The sequence below is a fragment of the Gymnodraco acuticeps genome, unplaced genomic scaffold, assembly GCF_902827175.1.
Source record: "Gymnodraco acuticeps unplaced genomic scaffold, fGymAcu1.1, whole genome shotgun sequence".
NCBI lineage: Eukaryota > Metazoa > Chordata > Actinopteri > Perciformes > Bathydraconidae > Gymnodraco > Gymnodraco acuticeps.
Window position 1 is genome coordinate 251,542 of NW_022991358.1, and position 21,521 is coordinate 273,062.

A 21,521-nucleotide genomic window follows, 5' to 3' on the forward strand; every position below is an offset into this window, starting at 1 on the left:
GGGGCATTTCATGACGGGGGGGCATAATTTGACACAACACCGGTCACGCGCATAGCGCGGGAAGGCCGGAGCAGAGCTGTTTTATGTAAAAGCGAAGTAAAGCATTTACAATTTCAAGCACTTTATCCCAAATGCAAGCACCATTCCCAAAATGCAAGCACTTTTCAAACCTTGAAAACACCTCGTACAATTTCAAGCATTTTCAAGGATTTCCAGAACCCTGCGCGAGGCAGGTTTAGCGTGAGCTGAACCAGAAAAACGTTGCAAAGATAGAATCACTTGAATTGTAGCTTGTTAGCAGGGGCTAACAAGCTACAATTCTTAGCCGAACAGAGAGCCGGGACACGGCTAATTACTGGCAGGAACACACACAACCTCTCTGAAACGCGCTAATTTAGCTTTAATATTTGACCGAACAGAGAGCCAAGACACGACTAACACACACCACCTCACCGAAACACGTTAATTTAGCTTCAATATTTAGCCGAACAGAGCCGGGACACGGCTAATTAATGCAACGAACAAACAAAAACTCTCTAAATTAAGCTACAAACATAGGCAGTTACCATTCAAACCTTTTAAAAAATCACAAGCGTCATAAATAATTGTAACAATGCTTGAAACTTATTTATTTAATACAAGTTTAGATAATCATAATCCTGTAATAATCCTTGGTTAACTGACATTTTCATAACACTCACAAATAAAATCTCTTTATAAATGTTCAAACACCGGTTAGGTGTTGATTTAACTCCATTCTACTTTTCGTTTTGCCTGAAACCATTAAAGAGCCTGTGACAGCGTCCCAACAACTATTGTGCAATGAAATATTGGGCTACTAGTAATCTCGAACCGTCAGTTTAAAAAAGAAGGTGCGATACCGTTCCGTTAAATATCAATAATTTCGAACATCGCGGGGAAATTCCTTCGACTCATTTTGAAGTTTTGGGGTAAGCCGGAAGTGACGTCAATGCGGGAACGCTTCACTGTGCGGCGAGAGAGCCAAACACGGACAAAGTGTGTTGTCATGCGTAGAAATTGTGAATTACTGAGTTTAGGCACGTTAATAACATTTTAATGAAGTTGACTACAGTATATTCATATTTGTCAGTGCTTTCATGTCAATTCGGCGAACATAAACATAAATGATCGTGGTGAAGATGATGATTACATTAGGATTAAAAATCGGTAGTGAGAGCTACTGAATTTCCTCCCGTAGGATGTGATATGAAAACAAATCGATTATTTTTGTAGTTGTAAACTCAAGTGGATGAAACTACATTTATTAGTGCTTTCATGTCAATTCGGCGAACATATGATACATTAAATGATCGTGAGGATGATGATTCAAAATCGTTTGTTTGAGCCGGTCTGCATTTCCTGATGAGAAAACCACCCGATGCTTTTTGTAGTTGTAGTACACCAACATGGATTAAACGTGTGTTTTTTTCACCACAATGTTGGGGAAATTAATGGATAAAATGCACGGATTATTATTATTATTATTCCCACTCCGATCGGGACACTTGGTCCACCGTTTCCCCGCAGCGAGGCTCCCCCCGTTGACAGTTTACGTGGCGTGGGCTGGGTGCAGTGGCGGACTGGCCATTGGGACCAATCCCGATGTGCCAGTACCGAAGTGGGCCGGTCGGATAAGTCACTAGCACATCCCCCATAGGCGGCGCGTGAGGCTCAGGTTTGGGAAGGCTAAATAACTTTTTTTACCTGACGCTGCCCGGCTCCGGCGTCTATAGAAAAGAGATCAACTCAGTGTGCGGAGTTTAAATCTCTCAAGTCATATTACAGGATAAAGGAAATACAGTTTAAACTGCGGTATGCAGAGAAGACGCCGACGTGTCGCACTTATCATTCATATTACATCATCAATCAGATCATCGATCATATAATATCATAATATATCATATATTTCCTTATCTGAGTCAGCTTCTCCAGCCGTATCTGGCCGTGCAACACTTACAGTGTCACATACTGTATGCAGAAGTATTAATTTAAGCAACACATTATGTTGACGAAATACTCGAGTCAAATGTAATTAAAGTCAGATCCACTCGTGTCTTAGACGTGAACGCGCTCTCAGCTGGAGAGAGAAACCCTGGCTTGATTTACCGAGTTGATAACCAGCGTCGTAGGACCGCTTAGCTAGATCTCGTTTGTTAGTTTGTTGTTGTTAGTTTGTGTGTTACTCAAACATATCCAGGGTATGTTGAACTGGCTTCGTAGTACAGGGCACAGGTGGCTGGCAGCGCTAATGTCAAAGACACAGACATTATACATTATATTTGTATTTTACCAGGATGCAGTGACACAAATATTTACATATTTACATTTACTATCTACAGCACCCGCCGCCCCTGACATCCCCCACTCCCCCCGTTGACAATTTACTAGCGGTACCGAAGTGGGCCGGTCGAGAGTCCCGGGATGATTTTTAGTCCCATTCCACCACTGGCTACATGACCGTATGATCGCCCATATTGACGCACCTAATTCCTAAACTTCTAATAGATTCAACATAAACCGATCCTTCAGCCTCATATGAGCTCTCAGACACGTTCAAAATTAAACTGTCATCGCTGTCTGAGCTTGCTGCTGTGTGCACCATCGTGCGTTTACATGCAGATGCTGGGATCCTGAACGGTGCAGCTGGAGCGCTGTGCCCGAAATGACGTCACACATCATTTGGCGGGACTTGAAGAATCCCAGAGAAGATCCAGAAAATGGTCAACATTGAAGGGCAGATTAATGGTTATCAAAGTACAAATATCCAAAATCAGTTCAGTAACGGTTTTCAAGGGGACAATATTTACTCAAATTGATGGGTTTGGATGATGGGGGAAACTTGTGTCACAGGCTCTTTAAATATGCAACCACTCACCTCACTTTGCCTGTCCGTCAGTGGTTCATCAGACGAAAAGATCTGCGTAGGTCTCTATAGGTCATGTTCACTCACTGTCACATCGCTTTACAAAAACGTATTCATCCGCCGCTTAGCTTTTCGTAGTCATCAATCTGTCCGCTTGAAGTTCTTCTTTTGATAATGGCGAATCGAACTCGGTGGTTCACTTGCTGTATATCGTAAAAAAACTAAAAAAAACTCATGTCCCTGTTAAATGCCTTCAATTAATGAAAACACCAATGAGACCGGGACTATTTTCACCGGGCAGGAATATGTCATCACTACTGCCATGTTAAGTATGGGATTAGTTTTGTATCATAAAGATAAAGCAACATTTTCTCAGAATAAAGCAAAACTATGAGTTAAAAAAAACAAAAAACTGAGTCAAGCAAAATAAAACTATAAGTTGCAAACAAATCATTTGTGTAATCATGTAAACTATAAGTCTTTTTTCTTTGTTTTAACATAGGTTTTTGTTTGCAGTTCTTGTTTCTTCTTTCTCAATGATCAGACTTTTGCTCTCGCTGCAGCTTTTCTCGTTTGCGCTCCCTCATTTTTTGTTTGAGATTTTGACACAAACGTCCCAGATGGGCGGGACTTTCAGGGGTGCGTCCCCATTGGCTACTCCGTTTTTGAGTGACAGCCCACTACACCACAGATCATACTCATGCAGCAAACTCCGGAGTCCACTCGGCCATGTTAGTGTCGGTGTCTCCTGGGGTGTTTTCATGAACAGATCGGACTTATCTTATGGATTGCTGTGCATTATACTTGTGTCTTGGAGTGTCTGACCATAAGGCTATCTCCCTAACGCTGACAATCCCATCCTCCAACCAGCCACCCCCCACTGAGAGAGTCATGAAGTACCGAAACATCAATAATTTGGACACTCCACTTTTTCTCAAAACCATAACAGCAAACCTTTCAACTGACCTCCGTTCGCTTTGCCCCGACGACATGATTGAGCTCTACAACGACACCATGACCACCACGCTCAACATCCTGGCTCCGGAAAAAAAGAGGAAAGCCACTTTCCAACGGTCCTCTCCCTGGTTCACGGACGCCCTCTGCCGCATGAAAACCTGCGGTCGACAGCTGGAGAGACTATGGAGGAAGCAGGCTCTCGCCGTCCACTTACTGGCCTTCAGAGAACACCAAAGTGCCTATGCTACTGCTCTAAAAAACGCCCGCTCTGCATACTACTCGTCAATAGTAGACAACGGCAAAAGCAATCCTAGAACCTTATTCTCCACTATCAACCGCCTTCTCAACTCTACCAACACAGGCCCCCCAGCTGCCTCTCCAGAACTCTGCAATGACTTCTCTGCTTTCTTTAAAAACAAGATCGCAGATATCAGAGCAACCATTACAGCCTCAACAGTAGCTCGGACCCCACCCACCTGCTCTCCCTTCATCAACGGAATCACCCTCTGCAGCTTCAACGAGGTGACGTCATCTGCACTGCTAGCCATCATAGGCAAATCAAAGCCTACCAGCTGCTCCCTCGACCCCATACCCACCCCGCTGCTAAAAGCCTGTTCGCCAACCCTGGTTAATTTCCTGACAACACTCATCAACAAGTCACTACAGACTGGTGAGGTGCCTGTCCATTTCAAAACAGCAGTTGTCACCCCACTTTTAAAAAAAACAAATATCGACCGAGAACTCCTCTCCAACCACAGACCTATCTCCAACCTCCCGTTCCTTGCCAAAGTACTTGAGAAGGTCGTGGCCGCACAGCTCCAGTCTCATCTGTCTGACAATGACATGTATGAGACCTTCCAATCAGGTTTCCGCCCTGCACACAGTACAGAAACAGCCCTAATAAAAGTAGCCAACGACCTACTGATGGCAGCCGACTCTGGGTCACCCAGCATCCTGGTCCTTCTTGACCTGAGTGCGGCTTTCGACACAGTGGACCATACCATCCTCCTCCACCGCCTCGAGACCTACACCAGGGTGACGGACACGGCTCTGAAGTGGTTCTCAAGCTACCTCACCAACCGGAAGTACCACGTGTCTCTGGGGGGTTCCAGGTCTGACGACACCGCAGTGACATGCAGGGTCCCACAGGGCTCAGTGCAGGGGCCGATCCTGTTTTTAATCTATCTATTACCTCTGGGTCATATCATCAGACAACATAACATCAACTTCCACTGCTATGCCGACGACACTCAGGTCTACATCAAAACACAACCCAATACCACCACTATCCAAACACTAAACACCTGCCTGGAAGACATCCGCTCCTGGATGACCACCAACTACCTTCAGCTCAACAGCAGCAAGACGGAGGCAATCCTGATAGGCACCACCGACCAGCTTGCCAAGGCCGCCAACATCAGCCCCTCCCTTGATGGTCAGCTCATTCCTCTCTCCTCCGTTGTCACCAACCTCGGTGTAAGCTTTGACCCCACTCTGTCTTTCCAAGCCCACATCAAACATATCACCAAGACCTCCTTCTTTCACCTGAAAAACATTTCCCGACTGAAGCCCTCACTCTCAACTGATGACATCAAAAAACTGGTTCATGCACTCGTCTTCTCAAGACTAGACTATTGCAATGCACTCCTCTCCGGTCTCCCAGCCAAATCCATCAACCGCTTGCAACTTGTCCAGAACAGCACAGCCAGAGTTCTCACCGGTACAAAAAGGTCCGCACACATAACCCCCATACTTGCAAAACTACACTGGCTCCCGGTCCACTACAGGATCCAGTTTAAGGTTCTGCTCCTCACGTACAAAGCCCTGAATGGACAAAGCCCAAAATACCTCTGTGACCTCATCCATACCCAGACATCTACCCGCTCGCTCCGCTCCAGCCACGCTCCTCTTCTTTACATCCCCCGCACACGTCTCCGAACAATGGGAGACCGAGCCTTCTGCTCACTCGCCCCGCGCCTCTGGAACTCCCTCCCAGATCAGCTGAGATCTGCCCCTTCCACCGAGGTCTTCAAAACCGGCCTTAAGACCCTCTTCTTTCGGCAGGCCTTCCAATAAACTTTGAGCATGGTACACCTGGAGTATTGCCATTTATATCGCTATCACCGACTTTTATTTTTGTACTTTATTTTATATTTTATTTTTTGATTTCTTATTATTATTACAATTATTTGTTTAATCTATCAAAGTGTATTAGTATCCTTTGTTGTGAAGCACTTCGAGATTTGTCTTGGCAGATGAGAAGCGCTATATAAATTAAATGTATTATTATTATTGTGTAGTTTATACTTTATTCCAACTTTAAATATTTTAATACCTGAACACACTGCTGCTGTTAATTTCCCAATTTGGGATTGATAAAGTGTCTGTCTGTCTATTTATTTATTTTATAGATAAAAAAACACATCTATGTATTTTCACGCTAAAGGTGATACACTGAACAAAAATATAAATACAACACTTTTGTTTTTGCTCCCATTTTTCATGAGATGAACTCAAAGATCTAAAACATTTTCTATATACACAAAATAACCATTTCTCTCAAATATTGTTCACAAATCTGAAAGAATCTGTGATAGTGAGCACTTCTCCTTTGCCGAGATAATCCATCCCACCTCACAGGTGTGGCATATCAAGCTGCTGATTAGACAGCATGATTATTGCACAGGTGTGCCTTAGGCTGGCCACAATAAAAGGCCACTCTGAAACATTTTTCTTTTAAACTCATAGTTTTGCATTATTCTGAGAAAGTGTTGCTTTATCTTTATGACACAAAACTAATCCCATATTTTAGCAGCAGACAGGGAGAGACAAATACAACTAAATATCGTTCCAGGGCAGGCTAACCGAGGCTAACCAATGAGCACCTGCGTGTATGAGAATGAAACCTGACACCATTTCAGCCCAGATTTAAACTCCTGGCAGGACAAGCTCCAGCTCAATTCTCGCACTGAGTTAAAACAAGTGAGTGAGGGACTGCAATATAAGAGGGAAAGAAAGAGAAACTTTTAAACTGTTCAATTGTTATGATGTGTAAAGACTGATATTGTTCTATAATCGGCTGAAACTGTTAAGTCATGATGTGAAACGGTTAACAAAGAAAAAGGGAAACTCAAGCTGCTGCTACACTTTATTTTATTTATATAAAATTAAGCACTTTTAAGATGCACATTTTTAAAAGCTATTTTATTTATTTTCTCTATTTTATTTTCAAATGCAGCCCGAGAGGAACATTACACATATCCACAGTATTTACTGTATATCTGTATAGTTCAATGTTAATTGATAATAAATATTGTTGTTTATGAATTTTACTTTATTTGATTGGCAGTCAGTTGTTGATTACAACGTTGATAAAGTTACAGCTACTTCAATATGTCACACTAATTCATAAAGCAAGTTAGACATGTTGATGTTCCGGACCTTTGCATGGGGAGATTTTCTCTAACTGGACCTCATTGAATTTTAGTTGAATACCCCTGCTCTATAGTGTGTTCCAAAAATAAATATAATTACTATAATAATACTGATAGTTTTTTGTGGTATTTCTAGTAATTCTTAATAGTAATACAATAGTGTGGGTCAGGCTGCAGCTCAGCAAATCCACAGCTTCTTCCACAAACCAACTGCTGCTGGAACCTGAGCTCTCTGAGTCTGGGGTCTGATTTTCTGGTGTAGTTATTGGAAGATTTTAGCCTTTGCAGTTTAATCAGAATGTATTTTTATTTCTTTCACAAAAAAAAAAGAGATACAATTCACAAACTTGTGTTTTTCATAAAATGCTGTTTTGTTAAATTCTCATATAAACAAGGATAAGACAAATACTGTTGTCTCTGAAACAGAAATTCATGAAAGTAGAATCACTTGCATGTCGTATGTTGAATTTTACAGTCTTGAAGGAAGTTGCTACAGTTTAAAAGATTTTAAGAGATCATTTGAATCATTGCAGTTGATTGGTTTCATGTTGTTTGTAACAATGTGACACAAAGAAATATTTTTACAGAAAATAAAATAATTTATTTTTAATACAAATCTGGTAAAAACAATGTATAGAGGGGGCATCCCCCCAAAATACATACATTTATCACATGAAATTATAGCGAACCCCGTGTGAAACATCAAATGGTTGTTCTACTCAGTTTGATTGACAGGAGAGATGATCAGAGGGGCAGAGTTTTTACCACCATAGTTAGGACAAGGACTAAAGAATGGGTAGAGTTTCTCTTTGAAGCAGCAGCCAGTGAAGGAGTAGATCAGAGCTGCAGCATCAACATCATAAAAGGAGACCAGACCCTCCTCATAATCCACAAACACCCCCACCTTCTCAGGCTGAGACTTCAGAGAGAGACGGACTGGAGGAACAGCAAAAGCTTGGTACTCATTTTCATTCCTCAACACTATCAGCCAGTAACCTTTCTGAGGAGACGCTGGGATCTTTCCCTTCCTGTTGATCGACTCTCTGGCCACTCCTAGATCCCACTTAGTCTTCCCTTTAACCTGAACCTCGTAATAACATCTTCCTGAAGAGAAACTCTGCTTTGCTAAGACACAAGCACACAAATCAAATCTCTCCGGATTGTCTGGGAGATTCTTCTTCACATCACCAAGTTTCACTTGTTTTCCATCATCAGACAGGATGAGTGCAGGATGTGCTGTATCAGGATCAAGAGTCACCTCCACCTCAGACTGCTGGACCCTCTTCAGCTCGAGCAGCTTCTTCGTCTGTTTCCTGAGCGTCTCCTCCAGCTGAGTCACAGCTCTCCTCACAGTCCCCTCATATGAAGGTGGACGGACCCTGACTTCTGTCCAGTTCTTGGTGGGTGGAGCAGCGTTCAGGGACGTGAAGCTTTGGAGGAGGTGGAGCTGGTCTTCAGAGCGTGAGAGCTGCTCCACCTCAGAGCTTCTCTTCTTCAGCTTAGAGATTTCCTGTTCCAGCTCTTTGATGAAGCCTTCAGCCTGTTCCTCTGTCTCTCTCTGCTTCTCTTTGATGGTGTCCATGAGCTCGGCCTGGCTTCTCTCAACAGACTCCTTCAGAGCGGTGAAGACCTGAACACCATCTGCTACCTCTCTGTCTGCTCCTTCCTTACTGAGCTCCACTGAGCGATTCATCTCCTGGATCTTCAGTCGTCTCTTCTGGATCAGCTGCTGAATTTCAGCCTCTGTCTTCCCCAGCTCAGCCTTCTTTCCTTCACATCCTTCTTTCAGAGGAACAACATCATGTGTCTTGTGGTCTGAAACAGTGCAGAGCATGCAGACACACACCTGGTCGGTCTTACAGAACAGCTCCAGCAGTTTATCGTGCTTCACACACATCCTGCTTTCCAGGTTCTCCTCAGGGTCGATCAGCTGATGTTTCTTCAGGCCTGCTCTTGTCAGGTGAGGCTCCAGGTGAGTCTCACAGTAGGACTCCAGACACACCAGGCAGGACTTCAGGGCCTTCAGTCTGGTTCCAGTGCAGGCGTCACAGGGAACTTCTCCTGGTTTGACAACGTGTTGCTCTGAGCTGCTGCTGCTGGCTTTCTGTTGAGCTGACTGTCTGAACTGAGCAGCCATCTCAGAGATGAAAGTGTTGACCCGCAGCTCAGGCTTTATGTTGAAAACTTCTTTACAGTTGGGACACTGACTCGGGACATCAATATCCCAGTATTCAGAGATGCAGGCTTTACAGAAGTTGTGTCCACATGGTATGGTGACTGGATCAGTGAACACATCCAGACAGATGGAGCACAGAAACTGATCTTCAGTCAGCAGACAGCTGGCAGCAGACATGTCTGTAAGAATAAAATGGGCAAAAAAACCAAGGTTTAAACAAAATGTAGTAGTGAATACGGTATGCATACAGAATGTAAAAGGCTGACACTAAAGTTCACTGCTTGCTTTAAAAGTTAAATACTATCCTTAATGTGTTAAACATGTAGATAATTTTACAGTTTTCTATAACTCATAGGGTCCCATAAACAACACATGACCACAACTCAATTATATTATTTGAAAAGCCTAATCCATCAGAATATGTAATCATAGCCTCTGATCCCTGCCTGCTACCAGTCTTAAATGACTGAAGCATGTGGCTATTAGCTGCGTGTTAGTTATTCAAAGAGAAGGAGCACATGGATGTTATCCTCTGCAGACCATTGACATGCACAGAAACCTATAGAACACTACAGGAAAGGGAAACACCCTAAAGCATAATAGGGCTTCTTAAAAAATCTCCCTGAGAGGAATTCCTGAGGTTTGGAGTTTATACCTGATGTTGAAACATTGTCAATTATCAGCTTTGCTGCTTGTGCTAGAAATTATAATTCCCTTCAGAGAAACTGATAAATGAGTCCTGTAGAAAGTTTGTCTTTAACAAAGTAATAAAGAAAGTAAAATACATCTAAAATGGAGGAACAGAGCAGCTTCACCCTCACAGGATAAAGAGGGTCTTCTGCACCCCGAACACAGCTCACATTCCCACTATGTAGAAGAAAGAAAACAGTCTACTAATCCTACCCAAACATTCTGTTAGACATTCTCTAAACATTCCCACCATAAAACCTCCCAGTCCTTAACCATTCTTGCAAATCCACCTTTTGCCCTCTGAAATGTAAAACCTAAACATACATATATATATAGATCTTTTAAACACGTATGAGACTAAGAAAACAATTTAAAATAGTAAAAGGCAATCAGAGTATAAGACATATATATGATGATGAATGATTATATGCAGGGCTGCACATAACTGGTGCGCAGGTGCGCATGCGCACCTCCGCCAAAAAAAGAGCACCGGGTCATTTGAAACAAAGCGCATTTGCGTACCAACATTGAGAGAGGGAGAGAGAGAAGGGAGAAGAGAAAAGAGAAAAGAGAGGAGAGATGAGAGAGAGAGAAGAGAGAGAAAGATATTTGCGAGTTGCATACATGTATGAACCATGATATGAACTCAGGGTCGGCCCGTAGCGCTGGCTAGATGTTCGCCTAGGGCGCCAGATCTGTGGAGGCGCTGCGCTGGCAGTTCTGGGAGGGAAACATTTTTTTTGACCGTTGGGGCTCATCCTAATTTTCGGCCTTGATGTAACGATATTCATAATTAAGTAAATGTAACACCCTTTTCACCCCGGTTACACGTTTCATTTGCCCTGTACGATGGGCGCTGTAAGTGATGAAAATGGGGGATGTTGGTTTATCTGGCGCCCGCAGCTCACAGCCAAAATGCGAGGGAGAGAGGGAGAGAGGGAGGGTGCACCGGTACCAGCGCTGTTGTTATTAGAATCTGGTGCTAGCTGCTCTAACGGATATAAGAAGATGTTTTTACAATAATGTGGAGGGAGAGTCCTCTCCAGCCAGACTGATAACTACAGCTCAGTGAGGTAAAGTCTAAGTTCAAACGGTTTGGTCGCAATTTATGTAAACAAATATTTCCAAGGCACTCCTTTATAATTATTGGGATAAACAGGTTTTAAATCATTCCAATGTATACTATAGGACAGTAAACAAAAATATCCTTTAAAACTGGAGAGATAAAAAAAATGCATAAATGAATGTTAAGGTAAAATAAGATATGAATGAACAACACAAATAAAATAAGTTACATTAATTTGTTATTGGCTATGGTAGGTTATTGGTTATGTTCACATACTTATTTGATTACATCCACTTGTCTAAGATGACAACAGAGACTTTCGACCCAAACCCAGCTGTTGACTTGTGGATGCAAGCAGCTAATCACAGACTCAACCAGAGAGAAAGAAGTAGGCCTACATCATCAGCTACCATGTCTGACAGAGAGGAAGACAGTGAGGAGAACAGTCAGGAGGGTAGTGATGACAGCTTGTAGGATTACTGGTCGTGCTAATGTTGTCTTGTGTTCACCTCTGCATGTGTGTTCTGTGTTCACCTCTGCACGTGTGTTCTGTGTTCACCTCTGCACGTGTGTTCTGTGTTCACCTCTGCACGTGTGTTCTGTGTTCACCTCTGCATGTGTGTTCTGTGTTCACCTCTGCATGTGTGTTCTGTGTTCACCTCTGCACGTGTGTTCTGTGTTCACCTCTGCATGTGTGTTCTGTGTTCACCTCTGCACGTGTGTTCTGTGTGCACCTCTGCATGTGTGTTATGTGTGCACCTCTGCATGTGTGTTCAGTGTTCACCTCTGCACGTGTGTTCAGTGTTCACCTCTGCATGTGTGTTCAGTGTCGTGTGTCTGGCAAATAAAGTCAAGACCCCCTCAAAAGTTACGGTTTATTTCATTTTAAGGATGAGCACCAAGCAACATCTCCAGGTGCTCCTTTGAGAACCAGGGCAAAAAAGTTATGTGCACCCCTGATTATATGATACTTTGACAACACTGCTTTAAAAAGACAAACAGCAGTAACTACAGTGAAGTTGAGAAAGAAAGGGTTATAAGTTAACGGCTGCTGACCAAAGTGTATAACAGTTAAATAAGTTGTACAATGTAAATGTCGTGCCTTTACAGACAACACAAACAATCTGAGCTAGGATAGTTAGCTGTTAGCAGGCCTGGGCTAACTGCTGTTCCTGTTCTTTGTCTCGTGTTTACTGAGGCGTTGTGTCTCTGTAGTGCACTCACCAGTGTTTCAGAGGTTCTGCTGTGTTGTTGAGAAGAAGCTGCTGGATTATGAAAAATAACAAATAACTAAAAACCTAAAATCATTTGTATTTATCATTCTTTCTGTATCGGAGGCTCGCGGCTAGCATGACATCACAGCTGTATCATGGCTACCTCCTTAGCTAGCTAGCTTCAAATCAAATGTCTACCCCTGCCGTACATACTGATTTTATTTTTTACACAAGCCGACGTACCTCTGTATTTGGCTCTCGTTTCCTCCTGTTCTTTTTTCCGTTTCCTTCCGGTTGCACTTGAAGGCTTGGACCTCTTCATAATGATAATGTTGTTGCGAACTCCGACCCTTTCAGCTGGAGCTGCCGCGTCACTTTGGCTGTGGGCAAGTACACCATAGATATATATAAACACTAGATGGCTCATGGGAGATTTTCCAGCGTAGCTGACCGGCCGCCATCTTGCTACAGTCAACAGTTACTCTGATTTGCGCTATGGTAGCTGTTGTAAGGTGAGTGATCTGCACAAAAATACTCTTAACTCGCTGAAATCTTGACTGATTTACAAACGGTTTGGTTTATTATAAACATTATTAGCATGGCTATGATACAGGATGCTTGGACATGTTGAAATTGCAGCTTTTCTTTGTATATGTGGTTGTATTTATTAGCTGGCTAATAACAAGAGGCTGTGAGTGAGACCTATATTACAAAGTTGACCCAGCAACTTTACACCAGTGGGAGAGGCAGAACTGCTCTTTCTTTTCAACATAACTTAAGTTACACATGATTTCTTCCAAGTGGTTTGGCTTGTTAAAAACATCTTGCATTATGATACAGGAATTTGCTGGCTTTGTGTTTACAGAAGTACCTGACTATGCCGGACTTTTGTGCAGCCTACGGCTGCTCTAATCACCGCAGTCTGCAAACAAGAACCCGTGGGATCACCTTTCACCTGTAAGATATGACAATATTATGACTAAAATTAGGATAATCGTTAATTACTTAGTGGATGTATGTACATTACAAGTCCTGCTACACAGGATCAGTGGGGCTATGTGAGATAATAGTATTGCAAGATTGTTGTTGACCCAGCCTCTTTAGAATATGTTGCTACCATTTCTTTACACAATTATTTAATGTTTCTTTTGGACACCTTTTTTATTACTCTTAGTGTGGTTGTCTTATTCTTAAAGTAGGCTATACATACATGCATACATACCAAAAATATGATAATTTCGGTGTGTATTTTTGTCCTTACCCTTAATGTTAAAGGAAAGAAGGGAGGAAAATGTTGACAATAATTTATATATCTGGCTACCTTTCTCATGTTTTTAAGGTTTAAGGCAGTGGGAACTCGCCCTAAGAAGAGACGGGTTTGTTTCCTGTGACAGGACACTGCTCTGCAGTGAGCACTTCAGGAGTGAGGAATTTGACCGGACAGGGCAGACTAATGGCGAATCGCTACCACTAGGAGCATATATCGCCACCTACTATGTATTTATTAAATCTTCATGTTCCATGAGACGCAGCACTATGTTCCCCACATATGTTTATGTTTGCTCAGTCTAATAAACCCATAACATGGTTGTGAAAGAATACCAAAGCTGAGGCTGGACGATGATTGATTGTTGGTGTGCCATGTGTCACCGTGTGTCTTATTGGTTTTGTGTTATACTGTATTTTATTGTGTGCAGCTGGTCCTTATCTCCAAGACACATTTAAAACAAATAACCTTGAAGCCCCATCTCTCCCCACCTGCTCCTGCTTCCTACATCCCCTCCACACCACACCAAGTTGTTCTTCTTAATAATAATAATACATTTATTTTGGGGGGGCCGCCTTTCCCAAGGACCCAAGGACACCTTACAGGGGCAATATAGGGAACAATTTAAACAGTGAATTTTGTGATATATCAGCCGGGGTGAGACGAGACAAACCACAAATGGACTACAGAAGGACACATGGTACAGTTTATATTATTCTTGGTCTTTTTTCAATAACATATTTCAAAGGTTCTGGATTTGTTTACAAATCTAGAAACTAAATACAAAACTAGTATAGTAATATGAAGATCTCATGTCAAAAATAATTGTGATAAATTAGACAGAACTGGCCTGTCTGTGAGCACATATTATGTTGGTTTGGTTCTTCTGATAAAGGTGTGAATATCTAAATAATATACCAACATATGCTATTGTCATTAGTTGTGTCCCTGTTCTTAAAGCTAAGGCATTGCTAAATTAACAACTCTTGGCTTACAGAGTGGTAACATGAGACCGATTTTTATATATAAAATATAAATGTATTTTAATTTTATAATTTATTTTAAATATTAACAATATAATAAAATTAATGGAAATATATACGCCGGCAAATATTTAATATAAATACCTTGTGTGTATAGCTATTGCTTTATCTGATTAATGTTATTTTCATATGAAAGTCCATGATTATAAGTATGCAGTATCATAACTACATCTTTGATGTTTATAAAAAACCAAACCGTTTGAAAATTGGTTGAAAATTGAGCAAGCTATGGTTATTTAAATAGTAAACCATAATGTTATGAATGAGAGAACTGCCTGTAGCGGCGGCCAAGTGGCAACGTCGGTCTCCATTGGCCAGCAGCGCGGGTGAGTCATCTAGTGTTTATATATATCTATGAAGTACACGACACTACACGACACGCCCACCTGACACGACACTACGGTGGCTGAGAAACATTACCGTACGTGGCAGATTAAAAGTGAATTGACGATACTACACGACACGCCCACCTGACACGATACTACGGTGGCTGAGAGACCGTACATGGCAGAATTGCAAATGTTCTTGTAGCATTTTAAGCAACTATTAGGTAAATAAATTAATAACCTAGTCTATCTGTATGAAACCCCCTTGGAACCCCTTATCCCATTTTGATGGTTGACATCTAATTTGAACAGTCAAAGCCAGAATGACAGCATCTTTGACTTAATTTAGCAATAAGTCAAAGATATGTTTACTGTATATTATAAAAATGCTTGTCATGTAGGCACACTGGAGATGGAAAGGCTTTAGTCAGTGTTGTAGCTGAGATTCTTACCGTTCCAATGATGTATGGGATGTATTCATAATAATAACTTGGATTTATATAGGCCTTTCATGAGACCCAAGGTCGCTTTAAAAAGAACAGGAGTAGAAACAAACATAACAAAAGGCAGTCAGACGAACAGTTGGACAGACAAAACAACAAATAGATTTGGGGGCAAAGGCCTTGGCACACAGATGGGACTTGAGGGCCTTTTTGAAGGCGTCAAGCGTGGGGATGTTGCAGATCTCGCAGGGAGAGCGTTCCAGAGAGTGGGGGGCTGCCATACTGAAGGCTCTGTCCCTGAAGGATCGCAGGTTGATGCGGGGGGCCAGAGTCTGAAGACTGCAGGTTCCGGGGTAGGGCATGTGGGAATTGTATTGATTTGATTCAAGCAAGCCTTTTTTTTTTTTTTTTAAACCTTTTAAATGGATCCCAACAGTAAAATCAACATGATTTTAAATAAAAATGTAAGCAGCCAGGATTGACTTGCAGTAAAAAGGCTTGCTTTAAAGTCTATTTAAAAACTCCTCGGAATCCAAAGCTCTTCGGAATCTTTCACTGAAGTCCTTCAGCCTTTGGTGCGCTTCCTCACTCATGCTCTTGGTGGGGTCATGAGAACAAAGTTCCAGCTCACTGATAAGACAAGATGGTATAAAGAAGTCATATGTAATATTATAAATTCACATGCATCAGGGGTTGTACACTTTAATGGAAATTGTATTAGCATTCTCCTCATGTTTCCAGCTTACCTCCAGTCATACTCGGGTCCACATTTATATGTTTCCTTTGCTCTTTCAAGGGAAATCGAGAGTACAGCTGCGAGGGCGTGGACTGTCGCCTGTGTCATGATGGGATTAAAGCCACACGTTTAACAGTTAGAGTAAAATGTAGACATCCAATAAAGGTTGTGCCATTCTGCAGGTGACAATTATGTCAGACCAATTGGCATCAACATTCTACTGGACATTGACCATGAGTTTAAGTGCAACATATACTATATATATATATACACACTCATAACACGCAGGGCATGATTTATTTTTACTGTTGGGACTCGGGTTTGAGTCCAGCATGAACTTTTTTGTTATTTTCATGTCGATGCACATTGAATATTATGTTTGAATAGACGATTCGTAATATTGTTTGCCGACACCAACATTCACGACCAAGCAGCATTTTAAAGTCTAAATATCCCCAATGACATTTCTGCTGCTATCTTTGCAAAACGAGGCAACAGTCACATCTTATCTGGATGAGTGCTGCACAATACCGTTTTTATAAGGGATACATGTGTGGGTAGTCTTTCATATTAAACATGATCGCTGGTAGATAGCCACAGAAATCGTAACACAATTTAACCTGGGCAGCTACGTTCTTGCGTAATGCGGAAGCAAAATCTAAACTGGGTTGGAATAACGATAGACGCGGGCGGGTCACATTTTAACGTGGGCGGGTCCCAGTTCCGTGGGAATATCACAGTTTAACACAGATGAAGACTTCTCCACGCTGCTTTCAAACTGTGAGTAAACACCGTGTGCTTCACTTGGAGGCTGTCTGAAGGTATACACAGATGGACTTGGACATTAACAACGATATTCCGTAATAAGTCTGGAAACAATAGCTGGTTTAAATGATTTATTCGAGCAACTCGTTTGTCTTGTTGTAGTCCTCGCTGTTCGCGTCCGGATATCGCCATCGTAATCACAACCTCACACACTGGTACTGGATGTGCATCAACGTGTTCCTAAGAAGCCAAATATACCAAAAGATGTATGTAAACGACAGAAGAAAGCGATCGAAATGTGTATTTCAGTCGAAAGCCACGCACCCCACGGAAACGAGTTGATCGGGAAACAAGTTGATCGGGAAACAAGTTAATCCGGAACACCGGGACACGGCTAATTACTGCAAGGAACAAACAAAAACTCTCTAAATTAAGCTACAAACATAGGCAGTTACCATTCAAAACTTTGAAAAAATCACAAGCGTCATAAATAATTGTAACAATGCTTGAAACTTATTTATTTAATACAAGTTTGGATAATCATAATCCTGTAATGTTAGCTTGGTTAACTGACATTTTCATAACACTCACAAATAAAATCTCTTTATAAACGTTCAAACACCGGTTAGGTGTTGATTTAACTCCATTTAGCTACTTTTCGTTTTGCCTGGAACCATTAAATATGCAGCCACTCACCTCACTTTGCCTGTCCGTCAGTGGTTCATCAGCCGAAAAGATCTGCGTACCCCTTCTGTAGGTCATGTTCACTCACTGTCACATCGCTTTACAAAAACGTATTCATCCGCCGCTTAGCTTTTCGTAGTCATCAATCTGTCCGCTTGAAGTTCTTCTTTTGATAATGGCGAATGGAACTCGGTGGTTCACTTGCTGTATATCGTAAAAAAATTAAAAACTCATGTCCCTGTTAAATGCCTTCAATTAATGAAAACACCAATGAGACCGGCACTATTTTCACCGGGCAGGAATATGCCATCGCTACTGCCATATGTTAGCGGCAGACAGGGAGAGACAAATACAACTAAATATCGTTCCAGGGCAGGCTAACCGAGGCTAACCAATGGAGAAGGTCCTCGCTGCGGAACGCGGAATGGGGTGGGGTCGGATAAAAGGCGGGGTTGGATGTCCGACCCCGCCCAGAGAAGAGTTACGACATCTCCGTGCACTCCTATAGCTTGGTTTCAGTCACGTGACTTCTATGACGCGCGAAATTCAAGTGGAGGTCAGGAAGTGAAAACGCAATCATTCATCAACGCAGGAATCATGGAGGACACCGACTATGTCAAACAATTAAATGAACCTGCACGCCGCAGATATCGTGAACAAATCACAGCACACATCGGATACGATCCGTATCAGCTGAAAAAAAACGACTTTTCTTGTGATTTATCCGATTTGCCCGCTGTCCAGGCGATGGATATCACCAGCTACCTCGTCCTTCATACCTCCTACTACACGGCTAGCCAGATGAAAGCGTATAAAAGCCTGGAAGCTTTCAACTACTTCGTGTGTGGATGGGTGAATGACCTCGGCACCAAAGAGGCATTAAACAAATGTCGCCTTGTTTTTGCCCGGGTGAGTGTTAACTACCTATACCTTCTTACCTCTAAGTAGCATTATTAGGAGACCTCTAGCTAGCTAACTTTAGCTACATGGACTCATGTAAGGCAGTGTTACGGCTGTCGCCTTGCCTTCAGCATTAACTGGCCTGTGAGTGTGTTGTGTGTGTATATATGTGTATGTTTGTTATGTGATTAGCTTAGGATATATTGTGTTTTGTGTGTATAGACAGCTCAGAGCCTTTGAACAGCCTGCACGTTGTTTATATCACTCTATGTTGAGGTTAATATTAAAAACAACCTCTTTACCAAGACCATCTGGTTATGTGTTGCTTGTGATGTTGTTACCAACTCGCAAGTTGTGAACTGGAGCTTCAATTGTGTAGGTCAACCATTCCCAGAGGTCTGGAGAAACACCATTTTAAAAACGTGGATTGTAGCTAAAGAAGATGGAGAGGTTGTTACAGCACACTGTAACTGTATGGCTGGGTAAGTCATAACATAAATATCCCAACCCAAAGCATATTTGACACAACACTTAAGCTCAGACAAAATAATGCCTGCTATAATATTCATGTTATACCATTACTAGCTTTTACGATCAATCTAGTTATTCTAGTATGTCTCTGTCTATACAGTTTGTCAGAATCCTGCTCACATGTTGGAGCAGTTCTGTTTGCAATCGAAGCAGGTGTGAAGATGAGAGAGACTGCATCCTGCACCACTGAGAAGTGCAAGTGGCTAATGCCATCACATGTCAAAAAGGTATTCAGACCCCAGTGGTCAGTCAGCTGTTCATGCTGTCCTTGCCTGTCTCATTGTTACACTGCACCTACATGTATGTTCACATACATGTTGGTCTGTCTCTCACATGTGCAGATTCCTGCTGCTCCAGTTGCGATGATAGACTTTTCATCCGCAAAATCCAAAAAGCAAAAACTGGATGATGCCATTGCTGGAAGGACAGGTGAGAAGCACACATTTCAGCGTCCCACAGTCCAGGGTTCAAAATTGGAGCGAGGATCAGAGAGGTATATGCAGTTTTTCAAGACTTTGAGCAGAAATTCCCCAAGAAGTGCTGCACTGATGTCCAGGGAACCATATTACAGAGAATTTGTCCCTAAATCTGTGAGCAAGCTACCTAAACCACTACCTCAGTATAGGACACCAGAGATGCTACAGCTATCCCCAACAGAGTTGCAGAATGCATGCCAGGACTTCAGACAGGAAGAGCTGAAACAGCCACAGGTCCAGGCAGTAGAGGAGGAGACCAGAAACCAGAGCTTATCAGCAATATGGTTTAGCCAAAGAGCAGGAATGATCACAGCCTCAAGACTGAAGCAGGTTCTCCAGACTAGTCTTGCACAGCCATCAAAGTCCTTGATCAAGTCCATATGCTACCCAGAGGCATACAAGTTCTCTACAGCTGCAACAAGGTATTTATTGGGGATTAGGGAGCCAATCAGAAAAGCAAACTGTATACAGTTTTTCTCAGACGCGGAGGGATACCGACTTGTTGTGAAAAGTAACTTACAATTCTACCCGTGGTATACGCTGATTATATCACGTATATCAGTAAGTTACAGTACAAGTAACTTATAACTAAATTCATTATCATTACAAAACATGATTCACAAAATATTCAATGCATAAAAATACTGTGTGTGTGTGTGTGTGTGTGTGTGTGTGTGTGTGTGTGTGTGTGTGTGTGTGTGTGTGTGTGTGTGTGTGTGTGTGTGTGTGTGTGTGTGTGTGTGTGTGTGTGTGTGTGTGTGTACGTACGTACCAGGGTTTCAGCTGTAAAGACAGCGGGCTTTGGCTGAACCCTCAATGGCCATACATGGGAGCGTCGCCAGACGGAGGTGTCACGTGCACCTGCCATGGAACTGGTATCTGTGAGATAAAGGTAAGTTATTTGTTCAGTATTGTGCTACAGTAAAGCGGGTAAGTATAGGATTGTGACGTGATCCTGAGTCTGGGGATCCTCTCCCAATACATTTTGAGCTGCAGACACTTATTTACAGTACAATATATTACTTTTCTTTTCATTGAACTTTTAGTGCCCACACAGCAAACAAGAGGAGGCCAATCTTCGCCTGTGTGCTGGAGAACAGGGCTTCTGTCTCGTCAACGATGAGGGCACTGTGAAGCTGGACAGGAGACATGCCTACTACCATCAAATACAGGCTCAGCTCCACCTCGTTGATGTTGACTACTGCGACTTTGTTGTCTGGACTAACAATGACCTCTTTGTAGAGAGAATTGTGCGTGATGTGGACCTGTGGGACAACATCATTCCCAGAGTTGAGCGTTTCTTCAGACTATGTGTTCTCCCTGAAGTGTTGGGACAGCACCTTACAAGGGGAAAGGTAAAAGTCATAAAGAGTTGGTGTGCTCATTTTTTTCCACAAGAACATGTTAGTGCATAACTATCAGGTGACTAAAAGCCTCCTCTCCCTGTCTGCTGTTCCATTTTTCAGTTTCAGTTGCAAGATGATCAGGAGGGAGAGGAGGCGTGATTACCAGCACTGTGGTCTGTCCTGGTCCCGGAAGTTGTGGTTCTCTCCTTGTTGCATTATTATTACGTGCCGTAGTGGGTGCTGGTGTTTGGGTGTGTGTGGGTGTCTTTTTCTCTCTCCCTCTGATCTCCCCAGGTGCTCCCAATCTCCAATCAGCGCCTCCATATAGGACATGAGGAAGGTTGCAGTCGCTCTCCCCTTATCTTAAGCTTTGTTTGACAAGTTGGCTGGTGAGCCCTTTTTCGTTGTGTTAATTAAAAGACCACTTTATGGCGTCAGAGATCAGTTTCCTCTCCTTTTTCTCTCGGCCGGTTATGTTGTGTGTCGCTACTTCCCTTTGTACCCCTATATTTACAAGGGAACATTTGCACAGTGGCAGCTCTTTAACCTGCATTACAGCACCTTCATATTCACTGACCACACT

The 21,521-nt window shown here is 42.5% G+C and overlaps 2 protein-coding genes and 1 long non-coding RNA gene across 5 annotated transcripts; 2 read left to right on the forward strand and 1 right to left on the reverse strand.

The window, feature by feature from the left end:
* Nucleotides 1-7,853: 7,853 nt before the first annotated feature.
* LOC117562782 (E3 ubiquitin-protein ligase TRIM39-like) lies at nucleotides 7,854-12,833 on the reverse strand. Of its 3 annotated transcripts, none has more exons than XM_034240669.1 (2): nucleotides 12,665-12,833; nucleotides 7,854-9,630 (listed from the first exon to the last, which is right to left on the reverse strand). In XM_034240669.1, exons 1-2 carry the CDS (start codon nucleotides 12,741-12,743, stop codon nucleotides 7,991-7,993), a joined length of 1,719 nt encoding a protein of 572 aa, XP_034096560.1. In that variant the 5' UTR covers nucleotides 12,744-12,833; the 3' UTR covers nucleotides 7,854-7,990. The 3 variants fall into 3 exon arrangements, with proteins under 3 accessions (XP_034096560.1, XP_034096561.1, XP_034096562.1); XM_034240670.1 differs by lacking the exon at nucleotides 12,665-12,833 and adding an exon at nucleotides 12,432-12,651; XM_034240671.1 differs by lacking the exon at nucleotides 12,665-12,833 and adding an exon at nucleotides 10,273-10,292.
* A 47-nt stretch (nucleotides 12,834-12,880) lies between these two features.
* Nucleotides 12,881-14,027, forward strand: LOC117562783. The gene is made up of 3 exons (XR_004571617.1): nucleotides 12,881-12,933; nucleotides 13,287-13,378; nucleotides 13,761-14,027. It is a non-coding gene; the product is annotated as an uncharacterized LOC117562783 (long non-coding RNA).
* A 3,919-nt stretch (nucleotides 14,028-17,946) lies between these two features.
* Nucleotides 17,947-20,173, forward strand: LOC117562787. Its single transcript, XM_034240676.1, has 5 exons — nucleotides 17,947-18,594; nucleotides 18,965-19,067; nucleotides 19,217-19,343; nucleotides 19,458-20,014; nucleotides 20,155-20,173. The coding sequence occupies exons 1-5, from the start codon at nucleotides 18,573-18,575 to the stop codon at nucleotides 20,171-20,173; spliced, it is 828 nt and encodes a 275-aa protein (XP_034096567.1). The 5' UTR covers nucleotides 17,947-18,572.
* The last annotated feature ends 1,348 nt before the right edge of the window (nucleotides 20,174-21,521 follow it).